This window comes from Tachysurus vachellii, chromosome 25 (genome assembly GCF_030014155.1).
Source record: "Tachysurus vachellii isolate PV-2020 chromosome 25, HZAU_Pvac_v1, whole genome shotgun sequence".
NCBI classification, from domain to species: domain Eukaryota; kingdom Metazoa; phylum Chordata; class Actinopteri; order Siluriformes; family Bagridae; genus Tachysurus; species Tachysurus vachellii.
Window position 1 is genome coordinate 17,021,153 of NC_083484.1, and position 20,425 is coordinate 17,041,577.

General features: G+C 39.8%; 1 protein-coding gene across 3 annotated transcripts in view; it reads left to right on the top strand.

The window, feature by feature from the left end:
* The first annotated feature begins 856 nt into the window (after window positions 1-856).
* fli1rs (Fli-1 proto-oncogene, ETS transcription factor-related sequence) overlaps window positions 857-20,425 on the top strand; it is a 20,776-nt gene continuing 1,207 nt past the window's right edge. The window contains exons 1-9 of one of the 3 annotated variants that reach the window (XM_060861602.1): window positions 857-1,018; window positions 10,190-10,380; window positions 10,999-11,150; window positions 12,452-12,655; window positions 13,990-14,061; window positions 16,804-16,869; window positions 19,374-19,436; window positions 19,761-19,808; window positions 20,114-20,425. The exon at window positions 20,114-20,425 is cut by the window's right edge and continues 1,207 nt beyond it. In XM_060861602.1, the coding sequence (XP_060717585.1) occupies window positions 1,001-1,018; window positions 10,190-10,380; window positions 10,999-11,150; window positions 12,452-12,655; window positions 13,990-14,061; window positions 16,804-16,869; window positions 19,374-19,436; window positions 19,761-19,808; window positions 20,114-20,425 (1,126 nt within the window). In that variant the 5' untranslated portion in view covers window positions 857-1,000. Of the gene's footprint in view, window positions 1,019-1,224; window positions 1,418-10,189; window positions 10,381-10,998; window positions 11,151-12,451; window positions 12,656-13,989; window positions 14,062-16,803; window positions 16,870-19,373; window positions 19,437-19,760; window positions 19,809-20,113 lie in introns of those variants that run through there. The other 2 variants (XM_060861605.1, XM_060861604.1) reach the window with 2 other exon arrangements.

The window sequence follows — 20,425 nt, forward strand, 5'->3', positions numbered from 1 at the left end:
AAAATTGTTGGAGTAAATTCATTACGACCAGCATGTACAAGTCGGATAAATACAGCAAAAGAGAAATGTAAAAACAACAACACCATTTTCGTTTAATGAACCAATTCCTGTGTGTTGAATTATTTGTGTTCGTTCTTTTTCATTTAATCATCTGTATAATATAATATAATATAATATAATATAATATAATATAATATAATATAATATAATATAATATAATATATAACACATAGGCATTTGAAAATGATGTAAGGATGATTTAATAGTTTAAGGTTAAGGACCAGTGATGTGAAAAAGCTAAATCTCACCTTTTCAGGTAAAACACACGCACGTGCCTCGGATAATCCCAGCTTTAGCTATAAAAGTTTTTTATTTCAGAAAAAAATTTATTTTCCACACATGAGTGTTTATGTTGCATATTTCTATTTCTTTTTTCTTATTTCCACATTGTTATTATAGGCCGTTATTAATTAAAACGTCTTTATAATTCTTATTTACACAGCACAGCATCTTTTCTTATCTTTTTCATAAACATAAAACTGCCATCAAACTTTAAAAGTACTACAAGTGAATAAAAAAACATGCAAATCAGTCGTTTTAACCAGACAAGTATTTAAATGATATTAAATCACTCTATGGCTAATGAAGTAAAGTAGAAACGCGCGTGACGCGTTTTGTTTTGATTACTGTGAATAAGGATTTTGTTAGTTTTGAGAAAACACTTCACCAGTAAGACTGTAGAACTTTTTTCTTCTTCTTCGTGTTGGTGTGTATGTGTGTGTATGTGTGTGTGTGTGTGTATGTGTGACTTCACTTCCCAATTTAGAAAGCAGAGCTCAAAGAAAAAAAAACCAAACCCTGCCATCCGGTTTATGGTCTCTATGCGAAAAAATTAGCAGCAACGAGTAAATGAGCGAAAGCGCGCGCAGCAGTGCAGCCTAAACACCTCCAAATGCGCAAAACTCTCTAACTCTCTCCATGAACCTCACACACACCCGGAATGGACTGCACTATTAAGGTAAAGATGTATTATTATTATGATGATGATTACTATTATTATTATTAGTATTATTATTATTTTGCGACTGTGCATGCGTGTGAGCCTATGTGATATGCGTGTGTGCGCTCTCTCTCTCTCTCTCTCTCTCTCTCTCTCTCTCTCTCTCTTTTCAACGAGGCGGTGTGTGATGCAGCTCTTTTCCTTCTCGTATAAAATTTCCTCTTCCTTCCCGTTCGTGGTTGAATGTCGCCTCTTTAATAACAACAAGAAACCGCTACAAGTTTTACACTCAGAATAAAAAACTCTCTCTCACACACACACACACACCCACACACACACACACACACACACACACACACACACACACACACACACAAACACACACCACGGAATGGAGACCGGAGAGCGCCGCAAACGGTAACTCGCGCTTTTGCTGTGTTTCATTTGATTGTCTTTGTTTTCTCTCTCATCCTCTAGTCCATACATGTGGAGTGCAGTACTGTACTGATTACACTGCGCGCGCTGGTGCTGATGCACGCTAATAATTTTAATAATACTCATTATAATAACGGTAATAATGGTGATGGTGCAAAGTGGAGGGAAAGCAGGTGTCGCGCGCCATGAGCACGCGCATTCAGGACTCACTCATTGGGCATAAAGTCAGACTTACTTTATGTCTGATGTTTTCTGATTTATCTATTGTTCTGTATTGTGAGTGGAGAACACAGACACAGGCGTGTTTGTTAAGGCCTTTAATTGACACCTCGTGGGTTTAATGACATTTTTACATACAAGGCGTTGAGTTAGCGCGCGCACAGCAATGCTGTAGGCTATTAATGTGTTTATTACTTCCTACAGTTAAAATGTTGATTTGACGTCTAGTGCTAAATCTTCTGTTCTTTATTATAATTTTTTTTACAGCTAGCGCGTGAATCTGGATTTTGGAAAGCATCAGTGTTGAAATAACGGCTATGTATTCTGCGTTAGCACAGTAATGCTAATGTAAGGCTTTCATGAAGTGTGTTGTAAAATGTTAAGTCAGTTGTGGGAGAGTTAATTCTGGACTTTTTATTGTGTAACAGGAACATTTTGTACCATGTGGCTATAAATGTGTGTGTGTGTGTGTGTGTGTGTGTGTGTGCGTGTGTTTAAAATCTTCGATTAATATACACATGTAGACAACAAACACCTTCATTAACACTTATTTAATTCTGGATCTTTTTGGTTTGTAATAAATTAAATAATGGCACGCGAAATAAATGAGAAATAAATACATGGCAGAACGTCGAAGCCCTGCAGCTATCAGAAACATCAGGCGACTGTGAAATGATTTGAAGAAATGTTTTTTTTTTTATCTTAAACATTTTTAAACAAAATATAAAGCAGTTGATAAAACGCTGATGTGGAGGAACTGAGGCATGAATCAAGGGATCAAAATTGGTTTTATTTTTACGCAGACGCACAAAAGAAGCTGCAAAAGATAATGAAAGCGAATAAATCAGAGGCCTGATGTGTGTGTGTGCATCTGTGCATCTTTCTGCATGAGAATTTGCAGATAAAATGATGTCAATTACGTTTACAGCTTTTTGAGTTTCGAAAGAAACGAAAGCACACAATTTTCTCTCGCGCGTGTTGATTCCATGTCTGTTTCTTTTTTCCCTTTTTTTCTTTAATTTTCCCATTTTTTAAGGAATGATCCGAGCAGTCATGCAGGTGGCCTTATCTCGGCTGAACACACTTCCTGTCTCAGAGCTCACACTTTCCGCACACACACTGCACACACTTCCGCTCCTGCACACCCGAGAGAAAGAAAACACACAGATCCTACAAACAGAGACTGTAAAAAAAAAAAAAAAACTTTTTTTGCTGCCAGTTTATTGTTCACCATTTTGGTACCCAGTTTTTAGTGCTAAAGTGCATTCAAATGCTTCACACACACTCTTACACTCTCTCACACTCTCACACACTTGTACTGCTGTTGATCAGAATTATTAAAACTTGTGAAAACCGCAAGGTTGCAGTTGTTTTTGTGCAGCGCAGCTGCTTGTCTGTTTGCAAAATCAGCAGTGGCTCAACTTCTGCTTTCCCTACCTCTCTCTCTCTCTCTCTCTCTCTCTCTCTCTCTCTCAATACATTCATTCCAAACCTCTGACTTTGTTCTGTATTTTATATTAATGCACAATTTAACACACCCTCGTTTAAAATCACTTCAGGAAAAAATCTTACAGCAGTGATGTTCTAATCTCACACAATATTGACTTTCATCCTAATGTTTCTGTTCATGTCCAGGCTGATATTCCAAAACAATTAAGAACAAATAGAATTTTTTTTATTAGTATTATATTTAACTAACAGAGAACCGTTTTTAATTATCATTAGTTTCCAGATACACTTCTTTAAATAAACTCCTAAAATGTGTTTTTGAAGAAACAACAGAATGTTACTAAAATGTTGTGTGTATTTTCTGCTCCTCTTGCACTGATGCTGTGACATTTCTGCAGATTTAGTGGCATTATTTTTTGCTATACATTAAATTACATTTACAGCATTTGGCAGACGCCCTTATACCAGAGTCACGTACAAAAGAGCTGTAGTTGATCTCTATAAAATAAAGTATGTGCATCAATGATTTGGATAAAGCTGCATCTTCTTGTGTAATTGAGATGCTAAGCTGAAGATGTCCTCCATGTTGTTTGAATTCTTATTACCATGATGAGGTTAAATTAGGTGCAAAAAGATTATATATATATATATATATATATATATATATATATATATATATATATATATATATATATATATATATATATATATACACTGTAAAATATCTGAGAAGGCTTTTGAAGTAGAAATAAATAAATTTTTGATGAAAATGATTCCTTATATTTTATCATTTTGAATTCTTAATATTTGTAGTAGAAATATATATTTATTATTTTTGCCTACAAAAATTTTGTTCTACAAAATCGGTGCGTTATTTAATGAAATAGATTTATATATATTTCATAATGTTATGTAAAATAGTTAAAATCGAACGAACGACCGATACTTTAGACGTTAAACTGTGATGGAACTTGAGCTATTTGTTGGGTTTAAGTTTCGTAAACAATAAAATGCGAACGAAAAACTTTTGAGAAACATTTTTCTATTTAATAATAATATTTGTTATTGTCCTGTTGTTATTTATTCTGTTTTCTTTCTTTCTTACTTAATAAAAATACAAATAAAAACTCTTAGGATCTGAAGGGTTTTGGGGGCGGAGTCATCGCTCAGAGACTCGTTATTAATTTTATTTCGTTTTTAGGTTAAAAACTCGTTTTAATAAATTAAATAAAACTGAAGATCGAAGCACTTTTGCATGATGCTGATTGGTGACAAGCAGCATTCCTTCATGATTAGCATCGTTAGCCTTTTTGGATGAAATGTTTGTGTGCGTGCGTGTGTGTGTGCGTGTGTATGTGTGTGAGCGTGTGTGTGTGTATGTATGTATGTGTGTTTGTGTGTGTGTATGTGTGTATGCGTGTGTGTATGTGTGTGTGTTTGTGTGTGTGTATGAGCGTGTACGTGTGTGTGTGTGTATGTGTGTGTACTGTATGTGTGTGTGTGTACGTGTGTGTATGTGTGTGTGTGAGTGTGAGTGTCTGTGTGCGTGTGTTTGTGTGTGCGTGGAGTGTGTGTTTGTGTGTTTGTGTGTGTGTGATTCAGAGCTCTGGGTTTCTAAGAAATAAGTTTCATTAGAAGATGACATTCTGTAATTCACGTGAAAGGAAAAAAAATGAGTGTGTGAAGGAATTTAAACCGTAAAGAAGCTACAAGCCGTGACCACGCCCCCTTTTCCTCACCTACACCCCTCACCACCTTAACTGCTGCTGGTATCATTTTCATACGAGTAGAGTTGTGTGTTTTGTGTAGCAAGATTGTGTTTCCTGTAGCAGGTTGTGAGGTTGTGCTTTGTGTAGCAGGTTGTACATTTTCTGTTTTGTGTAGCAGGTTGTGAGGTTGTGCTTCCTGTAGCAGGTTGTGTGTTTTGTGTTTGTATGTTTGGTTTCACAGCAACACTGATATGAAACTCATTGAACAGGAAGTTGGTTGTGGCATCAGTGGCTTTTAAAGCTCAGAGTTCATCACTAAGAGAGAGCGAGAGAGAGAGAGAGAGAGAGAGAGAGAGAGAGAGCGAGTGTAGCGGTCAGTGTGGCATTTAGAATTAAGGTGTGGTACACTGCCTGATCATGTGATTACATTGACTCGAATTTATAATGTCTAGAGCCAGAAAAAAAATAAAATATCACACACACACACACACAGAATGTTAGTCCTCTGCAGAAGAAAGAAAGAAAGAAAGAAAGAAAGAAAGAAAGAAAGAAAGAAAGAAAGAAAGAAAGAAAGAACATCATACAATTGGTCAAAAATAAAGCAATAAAGTAAAAATAAGATACAAAGAAAGACCGTGACGATGGAAGGAGTAGAAAAGTGACAGAGAAACTGGAAGAGTAAGAGAGAGGAAAAGAAAGGTGGAACAGAGAGAAGAACAGATGGTGGCAGAGTAAAAAGTAAATAATGAGAAAAGGAAGAAAAGAAAGCGAGTGAAAGGGTGTGTTGAGGTTTGTGTGATACTGGTCTGGTTAGCGTGGGTGAGTTCATGTCCACTGCAGCCTCAGAGTCTTGATCCTGAAGAACTCCATGTGGTCTCAGGTGTTGAGATGTTTTTCTGCTCATCAGGATCTTACACTGTGTACACTCTCTCACTGGGAATAGTCTTCACTGCCTGCTGACACCTGATTGGCTGACTGGATGAATTGGCTGACTGTATAAGCATTTGTAGTGTTAAAAATAATGTGGCTGCCTGCAAAAAAAAAAAGTATGTGTATTTTTAAAAGAAAAAAGGCTAATCTGGTTAATATTTCTGTTTTATTGATTGGTAAAGTAATATTAGTTCATTAAACCAAATCATTAACCAATAGAAAGAGACGGCTGAAAAGAAGAAATATGACTTAATAAATTCGAATGTAGAACAAACTGTCAGAGTCATTAAATGAGGATAAAATAGAAATAGAATAAAAATAGACAAAAATTTTCTGTACAGTTGTAAAGGGAGAAAATGTAAGAATTATTTTCATTCTTTTTGCTTTTCTTTATACTCGTTTGTAGACACCAAGCAGCTTTTAAAGACAGGAGTGACTTTCCTGAGCCACTTTCTTCTCTGTGTAACCTTTCAGACCTTTGTGTGTTTGGGTGTTTTTTATGGACGTGCTTTCACTTCTCCACTGGCCTGATTTCATGCTGCCTGCTCTACATGTCAACCTGATGCCTGTGGAGCTTCTCATACAGATCTGCTGCATGGCTCTATATCAGGGTTTTGGTTTGTTTATCAAAGGAAATGACTGAGCCTGATGGAGATGGAGATAACGAGATAACGAGGACACCGACTGAAAAGGTGATACAAGGACTTCGTCCGTATAAAACACTGCAGATAGTGAGCTTCTGTCTGCCTACATGACAAAGGGCTGAAACTGGAGACTCCTTCCATATATGTTAAAGAAAACTAGTTTATTTACCCGTTTATTTTTTGTCCAATGTGAATGAGTTGTTGCTATAGAAACGTTAACATATCATGAATGTAACGCTGTGATGTCAGATACTCTACTGTCAGGGTTGCTGATAGAGAGAATTCACCTGAGAACCAATTAGATTAATGCTCGTTTCTTACCATAATTCTATAAAGCTGGTGATACTCGAGTGTACAGAAATGTCTTCTGTCACAGTTGCAGTGCAGCACAACAGGAAGTGATATTTAGCAATGGATTGCACTGTTGCATATGTAGTCAGACTGCAGAGAAATACAGAGCTGAGTGTGAGTGAGTGACTTAGAGTGTGTGTGTGTGTAAGTGAGTGAGTGAGTTAATGAGTGAGTTAGAGTGTGTGTGAGTGAGTAAGTGAGTGAGTGAGTGAGTTAATGAGTGAGTGAGTTAGAGTGTGTGTGTGTGAGTGAGGAAGTGAGTGAGTGATTGAGTGAGTTAATGAGTTAGAGTGTGTGTGTGAGTGAGTAAGTGAGTGAGTGAGGGAGTGAGTGAGTGAGTGAGTGAGTGAATTAGAGTGTGTGTGTGAGTGAGTAAGTGAGTGAGTGAGTTAGAGAGTGTGTGTGTGTGAGTGAGTAAGTGAGTTAGAGTGTGTATGTGAGTGAGTGAGTGAGTGTGTGTGTGAGTGAGTGAGTGAATGAGTGAGTGAGTGTGTGCGTGTGTGAGTGAGTGAGTGACTGAGTGTGTGTGTGAGTGAGTGAGTGAGTGTGTGTGTGTGTGAGTGACTGAGTGTGTGTGTGAGTGAGTGTGAGTGAGTGAGTAAGTGAGTGAGTGAGTGAGTGAGTTAATGAGTGAGTGAGTTAGAGTGTGTGTGTGTGAGTAAGTGAGTGAGTGAGTGAGTGACTTAGAGTGTGTGTGTGAGTGAGTGAGTGAGTGACTGAGTGTGTGTGTGAGTGAGTGAGTGACTGACTGACTGACTGACTGAGTGTGTGTGTAAGTGAGTGAGTGAGTGTGTGCGTGAGTGAGTGAGTGAGTGTGTGCGTGAGTGAGTGAGTGAGTGAGTGACTGAGTGACTGAGTGTGTGTGAATGAGTGAGTGAGTGTGTGCGTGAGTGAGTGAGTGAGTGACTGAGTGACTGAGTGTGTGTGAATGAGTGAGTGAGTGAGTGTGTGTGTGTGTGTGTGTGTGAGTGAGCAAGTGAATGAGTGAGTGAATGAGTGAGTGAGTGTGTGTGTGTGTGTGAGAGTTTGTGAGTTCTAGAACTCCAGAGCTACACACACATTGTACAGTAAAATAAATAATATAATACTGTAATAATTATTGTGTAAATGTAAACTAACAGTGTGTTATAAATCATTTTAGATCCTGTACATATTTAATCTACACTCACACAGATTTGCGAATTCTGACTCATCTGTGTTTGTGTCTACGCCGTCATAAGCTGAATAAAGTAGTTCATACGTGACCAATCAGTGGTGAGTGCCGCTAGCCCCGCCCATCATCACCCCACACACCGTTTAGGGAACTTTATTTGTGATCTTGCAGTGAGAAGTAATTCTGCTATCAGTGATGAATGAACTCCATTCTATACTGTTATTATAATAAAATTCAGCACAATGATGAAGGTGGCCTCCTCCCCGCTCCGTGACCCCACCCCCACCCTAAACCTGGGTGTAAATAGGTTTTCCAGCTCGTTGCGACCCCTGTCTCTCTGCATTTCCGTTACTCCTGACTCCAGCCAAAAGGTTTCTCTGCACATGGACGATCGACTTCCTGTGAGACGCTGAATCTCAGAGCAGTGACGCATGCGAGCGGTGAAGACAATGCAGCACAACACACTGCCTCTATAAACACACACCGGCTAACACACACACTTCTCAATTTATAGCACACGTTTGTGCTTTACGCACAAACACACACACACTTCAAAGAGAGGATTTTTTAGCAACTCTTACATACCAAAGCTTGTCTGACTTCCTGTCTGTCTTAAGTCAAAAGTTTAGTCTTTTTAAAGGCCTTGTCCAAAAGCTCAGACTTTGTGATGGTATTTATTTTATTTTTTCTGTGTGTGTGTGAGTGTATAAGTATGCATGTGTGTATGTGTGTGTGAAAGAGAGCTTAAGGTTTGATGTGTTTAGTGACTATCTAAACACTAGGACTGCTAGCAACTGACTAGCTGATTAACTAGCAGTGAACTAGCTAACTACTACATAACTAAAGTCCTACATACAACCACAATACTTTCACTACAAAATCTTTCTTCATCCTAAAACACTTTCACATCTATCTGAATATTTTCTTTGCACCCCACAGGATTCTCAGATGATCGTTCTATCATCTTGACTGCTAACAATTTACAAACAGACAGTATGCTAATTTAAAAGGATCTCTGTCCCTGTGCAGTCCACCAGGCTTTAGCCATATGCGCTAATACAATTAGTGTTAATTTCATATGCTGGTCACAGATTAGACATCAGTGCAACAAGCACATCCTGTAGATTCTCATTTAGAGTAAATCTGTCAGTCAGAAGAGACACAAAAACACAATGAAAGATATTTTGGACCCTACTGTGACGGTCAATCTCATAAACTGTTCGCCACACGCTGCAGACTGGAATCCCACGCAGGCTGTGTATCAGACCACGCCCTGCATTGTTTATCAGACTCACAGATGATGATGATGATGATGATGATGATAGGGTCTGCATGCAGATGAAGTATGAATCATCAACTTACTGTATTTAACATAATCCTCAGAGTCACGTACGGTCAGGGCTTTGTGTTTAATTGTCTATTGTGACGCATGTGAACCTGCCGAGAAGGTTACGTGTCTCGCTACACTGAGTTCAGCCACAGATGAAGAATGCTAATAAAATTTACTGGCAAACAAATCAAGATTTGGGAAATGAGTTGAAAATGAGTTTTTATTCTTTTTTTCTTTATATTTTATTTTATTTACATTAAACATCATGTGTGTATGAGCTAATAGACACCATGGCGCTGGGCTGTGATTATTCTTTATATTTCAGTTTTAAATATAAAAAAGGAGTTTCTCATTATTAAATAAAGCATCGTTGTTGTCTAACGTTTACACCGGAGACAGGGGTGGAGCAATCATTAGTGACACAACATGGGTGGGTTTTATGCAAATGAGTTTCAACGGTGATTAGCTGACCTTTAATAGGAGTGAGGGACGATGGTGGGTCTCACTTTGGCACATTGGTTTTTCAAAGCTTTTTTATTTTAACTGATTTAATTAACCAACATGGAAACAAATAGTTTTTAACATGTGAAGAAGGAAACTAAACACACAATGTCTTATTTTTAATTTATATGCTGTATGTTCTGCTTGTGTGGATATCTCACTAGCTACCAGTGAAACCATAGCAGTATATTAAAGCCCATAGTTAACATCACCTCCGACCCCCCAGAACCACCTGTTTATTATCGTCTGTGTTGGATGACCTCGCAGACTGCGGTGCTAATTCTGCATTTCCTGTCTGTGTTAAGATATTTTAAGTTTATAAACGGACGCCGCCTGGATAATACTCGCATGAATAAAGTTTAATCTAAATACGGAAAGACATCAACAATGAGTGTGTTCAGATAGGACACATATCATTGCTCCAGAAACACCACATGCTTATTCCCTGAGTGTGTGTGTGTACTGTAGGAAGCTCTGGCGGTGGTGAGTGAGGATCAGTCAATATTTGATCCAGCGTTTGGAAGCATGAAGTCCGAGATCACGTCTCCGGTGGCACAGGCCGGATTCAGACAGGGATCAGAGGAAAGTAACGAGTCTGATTGGACGAGCACGTCAGTGAGCAATCCTGTGAAGAAAAACGAACACATCAACGGTGCTAGGTAACATCAACAGCAAACACACACACACTCCTCTGTAAACTCTTCTGATTTTACAGTTTTGTGTCTTCCAGTAAAATATATGGTAACTCACTCTTTCAGTTTTCCACATACAATGTCCTATAACTACTAAATATAAATGAGTTGGGGGTGGAGCTACAGACAAGCTCAATTTCTGATGTCACTAAATAAGCCACATAGCTTTGGACAAATCATCGTCTGTTATGCAAATTTTTGATGGGATCCAATGTGAGGCCTGAAATCTTCAGCCTCAGACATTAGCGTCCACTCACTAAATAAACATTCAGCTAGCAAACTGGTTTGATCATCAGATGGTGTTGCATCAGGGTGAATTACAGGTTTTTCTTCTGTTCAGAATCAGCTTTTAAACAGCTAGAAATTGAGATTGTAGATGGAGATTCTGACACTCTGAATCTCTCTGAATAATGTGAGCTAGTTTACCAGCAGTGAGCTAAAACCAAACACCCTGTAGATCAGCCAGTCTTGTCCAGACCATCGTGTGCAGGGGTTACTAAAAAACTAAAAATAGAATAGGAAAATGAAATAATATCAAAATCTGATCAAACTGTGTGTGTGTGTGTGTGTGTGTGTGTGTGTTAGTCGTGAGTCTCCAGTTGAGGTCAGCAGTGCTAAAAGAGGTCGTCACATCAGCAGTAGTGACGGAGGACAACAGCCGTATCAACCGTCATACCAGGAGCCCAGGACAAGTCCACAGAGCACCACTGAGGAGAAAAGAGTCATCGTTCCCGCAGGTGAGACACGCACCTATCAACCCTTCAGGTGAGACATGTCCTCATCAGCCGAGACACAGAGAGTACTATTCACTAATCACTTGAAGACAGCGATGTTTTGGTGTTCTGTCATTGGTTAAAGAGAGCTGAAGCCTAAACACATGACTTTAACTCATAGGTTGAAATAAACATATCTATAATAGTCAAATAAGAGCGTGTCCTATATGTCTAGTGTTAGCTAACTAGTTTAATAATGAGTTTAGACATGCTAGTTAGATTTGTAAAGCAATACAATATGAATTAGACATCTACGCTAACTAGCATGCTAACAATGTAAATCTTTTACTTAGCAAGGTGATTTCACTGATCTATCACTTGTCACTTAACGGGGCTGATATCCCATCATGCACTGCTCACACTCTGGGTGTGTGCTCTTTCAATATATGGTTTAAAAGGTCACAGTAAATAGAATACCAGTTGTGGTTCTCTCTTTCACACACACACACACACACACATTTGATGACTGCAGCTACACATCAGAAGGAATTAAATGTTTTTTTCTCGTCTGGCTAACAGAGAGTTTCCTGCTGACATCAGTGCTCTGTGTCTCTCTCACTTGGGACAAATTTTGGAATTTGGAAAATACGTTTGATTCGTCAGATTTGTTTGATCCTTTGATTTCTGTTCCCGTTATAAGTGACTCATTAAGTGAAGTAGTGTAGTGATGAGAATTTTATCTCCTTTCAGTGAGTCAGATCATCTGAATCAGCTCACCAATTACAGTCAAATTTTTCAGATTCCAAATGACTCGTTAACTTCTCCATCAAATATGACGTAGTTACTGATTCGTAGCTGCACCTTATCATTAACATGGCTGACATCACCAACTTAAAGTTTTATTTGATTCAGTTAACATCAAATAAAGAGTCAGATGAGGAAAAACAAATTCAAATCAGCTCTTAATGTAAAGGAGTTGACTCAAAGATTTGACTCATCGATGAATGATACATCACTATTGTGTAGTAAACACGGGGCTGAGTCACTCAACACTGCACTGAAAACACAAACACAGCTGAATAATGTTTGAGTTGTTGATGAAGACAAATTAAGATCACAAGTTTTAGATCTGCTTCAGAATAAATACAATTTTACAAAATCTAAATTGCTAAACTGTTGGTTTTTGAAACCTAAAGTCATTTCAATTATTTGATAAATAAATAAATATTTGTGATAAACAGAGAGAATCATTAGTCATGCGCCATACTCCGAAATAAAGCCATGTTTTCCATGTAAAATTCTTCCTTTAATTCCCTGCCCTTCAGACCCGGAGGTATGGACTCAGGACCATGTGCGTCAGTGGGTGGAGTGGGCGATTAAAGAGTACAGCCTGGTGGATGTGGACGTGTCCCTCTTCCTCCCACTGGATGGCAAGACGCTCTGCAAAATGACGAAAGAAGACATGATGCGTCTCACATCGCCTTACAACACAGACGTCCTGCTGTCACACCTCAACTACCTCCGCCAGAGTAATACACACACACACACACATATGCACACACACACACATGCACACACACACACATACACACGCACACTTACACACACACACACATGCACACACACACATACACACACATGCACACACACACATACACACGCACTTACACACACACACATGCACACACACACATACACACACACACATGCACACACACACATACACACGCACACTTACACACACACATGCACACACATACACACACACATATGCACACACACACATGCACACACACATACACACGCACATACACACGCACACTTACACACACATACACACACATGCACACACACACATACACACACACACATACACACGCACACTTACACACACACATGCACACACACATGCACACACACACATGCACACACACATACACACGCACACTTACACACACATACACACACATACACACGCACACATACACACTTACATACACACGCACACTTACACACACACACATATGCACACACACATACACACGCACACTTACACACACACACACATATGCACACACATACACACATACATACACACACCCAAACACATATGCACACACACACATATATGCACACACACACATACACACACACACCACACAAACACATACTCACATACACACATACAAACACATACTCACATACACACACACACAGATATACCACACACACACAGACAAACACACACATACTTACACACGCACACACACATACACACACACACACACATACTCACATACACAGACAAACACACACAGACAAACACACACATACATACACACACACACAAAAACACACACAGCCACAGACACACACGAACATACAGACAAACACACATACACTACATACACACACACGCACATACAGACAAACACACACACACACACACTACATACACACACACACACACACAAGATTTTAACCCCTTCACAGTTTACTGTCCCACTAGAATATTTTACTGCAGGAGATTTTTGGTCACTAACTTCATCAACATGTGATCATCAGTGTGAACTTGACTATGATGTAATAATGTAATGTCCATCATTCTGCTGATAATCAGATACCTATGCTAAAGAGCTGACATTGACCTAAGCTAACTAGTTAACTAGTTAACATTTAGGCAGCTTACAGGCTGCTGTTAACTGTTATATTGTGTAATGAGCACTTCATTCAGAGTCAACCACAGATCCAACAAAGTGAAAATAACCTTTTGGTGCTCTTGTTTTTTCTTGTCACTTAAACAGAGAGAGTATAGATGACATATTAAAAATATTGTTGTGTATTTGTTGTATTTGTTCTGCAGGTAGTCCGACTTTCTCGTACCCAACGACCCCTACTAACACACAGCCCACACCGAGACTACAGGTCAAAGCCGGTAAGACTGAAAGCTTCAGACGTTTACGTACAAAAGAACTTCAAATGAGCCTTTCACATTGGTCGTCCTACAGTGTGATGTGGTCTGAAGAAAGTGTGTTCTTACTTAGCGTTCAATCCTGATTTTAAAACCAGGAAGCTCTTAAACAACAAACAATAAACAAGGTGCAGAGGAATTATAGGGGAAACAGACCAGAAGACGTCTCAAGCGCACCAAGAAAAAGAAAGGATATAAATAGCATGAGGAAACAAGCAACAATGATCCAATCAAAAAAAGGAGGGTGAGTTGATTTTGGCAGGAAACAATGACCATATAAGGAAGATGAGGGTAAATGAGGACAAGATGCAGTGTGGCGGGTCAACTGGGACAGAATCATGAGAAAATGAAACATAGCCACACTTTAACTTGCCCTAAACAGTTGGGGTTGTTGAAGGGAGGGTTGACTGGGATCAGGAACCGGGGCAAAACTTGGGCTACATTTATTAAAGAGTTATTGAGGAATTGAGAAAGGTTCCAGGGTGGGGCTACAGTGACAGTAGCAGAAACATTAGAGAGAGAATAAATTAGCACTTTAATTGGTAAAGCAAGTGAAATGTTGACCAGATCATGATCGAGCCGTGACAGAAACAGAGACACACTCAAAAACAAAGAGAAACGGTAACAGGAGCAGGTACGAAGACAAACAGTCATTACCTGTTATCAACTTAGGAACAGATGTCCATAGAGTCATTGGACTTGGACAGTGGTGGGTCAAGAAACCGAGTTCCAACCAAATGTTCTTTCAGTTTCACAGGTCACAGAACCTGCACTCCTGGGTGTCAGGGAACCTGCATGGTGGCAGATCATGGAACTTACATGATTAAAGGTCAGCTTGTATGCAGAAATATGGGCTCTCTGAGCTTGCATTCTGGGGTATCAGGGAACGTGAATGATCAGGAGATATGGACAAGAACTTGCACGGATGTAGGTCAGGTAACTTGCACATAAGTGCATCATGGAACCTTTGTGGTTGAAGAACTATGAACCTTCAAGACATCAGTCAGGATCCTTACATGTTTATGTCAGAGAAGCTGAATTTTGGCAGATCTTGGTATGAGGGGCACCATCGTGCTTGCCTCATAGCAACGCTGCAGCTAATCTTTCTAAGCATTTATCCAAACTACCAGTGTGGACATTAGTAACATGGAAGAGTTCCAAGCTGCATATGATCTTGGCATACATCTGGTGACTAGTGTCTGATTCCTCAGTGCACATCACAACATGCTGATTCTATAGCAGATGCTGACATTTCTTCATTACTGCTGACAAGCGTGATGAGTCCTGGTTTCTGAAACACAAACTCACAATTATGTGAAGTGAAGAAGAAGTCACGTCTGTGACTCGCAGTCCGCTGTGTTTCATCAACATGAAGACTCGAGCAGCTAAAGTTATAATATTGTTTTCCTGGTTCCCCAAAAGAGTGGGAAAAGTACAAGAGCCCAAACTGAAGGAGTTATATTTAGTAGAGGACTACTGAATCATGTCATCAAGTCAAAACCAACTAGTTCTCTAAAAGCGTGGGAGGAACCAAAGTGAGAAACCAAAGAGAACTTTGGATATTTAGGAGAGCACTTCAAAAACTTCATCAACACAAAACCAACAACTTTAAATAGAAACTTGTTCATTTGATAAAACAGAGCTCACTATGCATTGAGCCGTAAAAAATATGGTCTCAGGATTTTCAGCAACCCAAACAAAAAGTGACGGCTAAGTAGTATTTGACTTTTCTTGCAGTTTCAGACAGGAAGCAGCTGCACTGCAACAGGAAACTGGGTGCCCCATTAGGACACAATTGACTATTTTGTTATACATGCATTAACCTGCAACAAAAGGACCCTCCTCCTGAGGGACTGTGGGTCATCTTCAGCTCTCCATAGGTCACTTTGTTCAGACTACTGTTGTTTCTGCAGGGTCTTTAATGTAGCGCTTCCTTCCTCCCTCCTTTTCCTGCAGAATCTCCCTCCATCATCTCTTCTTAACTTCTTACTGAAACACAAACAAAGAACGCAGAAATCCCAAAATATTGTTTGTTATTCAGTTATAAATATTGAGTTTTAACGTGAACTCACTGTGGTGATGTTGGTTTTCATCACGGTAGTAAAAAGTGTTCAAAATGACAAAATGAAAATTCATTACATTTTATAGGGTGTTAGTGTTAGTGTTAGGGTTAGTGTTAGGGTTAAGGTTAGATTTAGGGTTAGATTTAGAGTTAGGGTTAGGGTTAAGGTTAGGGTTAGGGTTACACTCTACACCCTGAGGGCTGCACTTCCTGTCTGATGAGGAGCAAACGATAAGAATTATTGGGGACATTTTGCTTAAATAAAATGGTGTTACTGATCTTTAAACAGTCTAGGAAGAATATTTGTGGAATAATAAATACATTTTGCTGGAGTCACATGTAAAATGAATTAAAATAACATTCAATATTTTAGGAAATTCTACAAACAGTTGTTGTTAATAATATAAATATAACTGCTCATCCAAAATCCTAGAAATATCCAATGAAATTAAAAAGCTATTTAATAAACAACTATTCATCATTTATAAAACAATGATTTCTAATAGTGCAAAATTCTACAGCAGCTCTTTGAAGCCTGATTTAATAAAATAACAATATAAATAATAATACAATAATATTAATCATTCATTAAATTCAAAACCCAGGAGTTTTATTTCAGCTCTTCTTCTTTTGTGTTCATGCAGAAAACAGTTTTGAGGAAATCAGCAGGAGAAACAGCTGGCCGTCAGGTGCCATGACAGTTCCAAAAGGTACTCACACACACCTGATACACACCTCACACACACCTGATATACACCTCACACACACCTGATACACACCTCACACACACCTGATACACACCTCACACACACCTGATACACACCTGATGCACACATGATGCACACACCTGATACACACCTGATACACACCTCACACACACCTGATACACACCTGATACACACCTCACACACACCTGATACACACCTGATGCACACATGATGCACACATGATACACACCTCACACACACCTGATACACACATGATACACACCTGATACACACCTGATACACACCTCACACACACCTAATACACACCTCACACACACCTGATACACACATGACACACACCTGATAGACACCTGATACACACCTGATACACATCTGATACACAAATGATACACAAATGATACACACCTAACACATACCTGATACACACCTCACACACACCTGATACACACATGATACACACATGATACACACCTCACACACACCTGATACACACCTCACACACACCTGATACACACGATACACACCTGATACACACCTCACACACACCTGATACACACCTCACACACACCTGATACACACCTCACACACACCTGATACACACATGATACACACATGATACACACCTCACACACATGGGATACACACCTGATACACATATGATACACATATGATACACACCTCACACACACCTGATACACACCTCACACACACCTCATACACACATGACACACACCTGATACACACCTGATACACATCTGATACACAAATGATACACAAATGATACACACCTCACACACACCTGATACACACATGACACACACCTGATACACACCTGATACACATCTGATACACAAATGATACACAAATGATACACACCTCACACACACCTGATACACACATGACACACACCTGATACACACCTGATACACATCTGATACACAAATGATACACAAATGATACACACCTCACACACACCTGATACACACATGATACACACATGATACACACCTCACACACACCTGATACACACATGATACACACCTGATACACATATGATACACATATGATACACACCTCACACACACCTGATACACACCTCACACACACCTGATACACACATGACACACACCTGATACACACCTGATACACATCTGATACACAAATGATACACAAATGATACACACCTAACACATACCTGATACACACCTCACACACACATGATACACACATGATACACACCTCACACACACCTGATACACACCTCACACACACCTGATACACACGATACACACCTGATACACACCTCACACACACCTGATACACACCTCACACACACCTGATACACACATGATACACACATGATACACACCTGATACACACCTCACACACACCTGATACACACCTCACGCACACCCGATGCACACCTCACACACACCTGATGCACACCTGATACACACCTGATACACATATGATACACATATGATACACACCTCACACACACCTGATACACACCTCACACACACCTGATACACACCTCACACACACCTGATACACACATGACACACACCTGATACACATCTGATACACAAATGATACACACCTGATACACACCTAACACATACCTGATACACACCTCACACACACCTGATACACACCTCACACACACCTGATACACACATGATACACACATGATACACACCTCACACACACCTGATACACACCTGATACACATATGATACACATATGATACACACCTCACACACACCTGATACACACCTCACACACACCTGATACACACCTCACACACACCTGATACACACATGACACACACCTGATACACACCTGATACACACCTAACACACACCTGATACACACCTCACACACAACTGATACACACCTCACACACACCTGATACACACATGATACACACATGATACACACCTCACACACACCTGATACACACCTCACACACACCTGATACACACATGATACACACCTGGTACACACCTCACACACACCTGATACACACCTCACACACACCTGATACACACATGATACACACCTCACACACACCTGATACACACCTCACACACACCTGATACACACATGATACACACCTGATACACACCTCACACACACCTGATACACACCTCACACGCACCTGATACACACATGATACACATCTAATACACAAATGATACACACCAGATACACACCTAACACACACCTGATACACACCTCACACACACCTGATACATACATGATACACACATGATACACATATGATACACACCTCACACACACCTGATACACACATGATACACACCTCACACACACCTGATACACACCTTTATTTATTATGTTCAGTCATTGATTAAGGCCACACTACTGAAGTGTTTGTCACTTCTGTCACTCATTATATTAATAAAGTTTAAATAAATTAAAGATTAAAACAGTGCAGTTTGGTTAATGTTGTCATTTTGTAGGTTCCCCTGTGGAGCAGCAACACAACAGCAGAATCACAGAACCTTCACCCAGAATCACTCAAGGTAAAAACTCCACCTGTGACAAAATGAAGTACTACACACTACACACTACACACTACACACTACACACTACACACTACACACACTGTTTCTCCAGCTGGTTCCCTGTGGATGTGTCATGACGCATGTAACGTGACTCTACCAGTTTCATCAGAATAGACTGACATTTTACATGTTGAAAAATCAAACACACAGTGTGTCTATGGTGTAGAGTAGTGCAGGTGTTTGCCATTTAGGACTCAGCTTCGGTTCTGTTCTATTTCTACTTTTTTTTGTTGTTTTTTTCTTATTATTACGGTGTTATTAACGCGTCGTTTTCATTTTTAGATCCGTACCAAGCGTTAGGGCCTATCAGCAGCCGCCTCTCTAATCCAGGTAAGAAATACGATATTCAGGAGGCTAAATGATTAAACTCATTTATTCCCATTAAAGGCTAAACAGCGCTAATGAGAGTTGTCTCATTCCTGAGTCACTGGGTGTGTTTCCCACTGCGTATAAGACTGCACTGTATTATATTAAACTCGACTGTATGGCACTAGACTAAGCTGGCAGTGTGTAATGCTTTACTCAGTGTTTTACACGGTACACAGTACTGTACTGTACCCAAACTTACACCATGGCACTATGCTGCACTACACCGTACTGTTCTCATGCGACTCTAATGTTCCTTGGCTCTGCAGGTTCAGGTCAGATTCAGCTGTGGCAGTTTTTGCTTGAGCTTCTGTCGGACAGCGGCAACGCCAACATCATCACCTGGGAGGGAACAAACGGCGAGTTTAAGATGACGGACCCGGATGAAGTGGCAAAGCGCTGGGGCGAGCGCAAGAGCAAGCCCAACATGAACTACGACAAGCTGAGCCGTGCCCTGCGCTACTACTATGACAAGAACATCATGACCAAAGTGCACGGCAAGCGCTACGCCTACAAGTTCGACTTCCAGGGCATCTCTCAGACGCACCAGAGCCACCCGACTGATAGCAGCATGCTCAAAT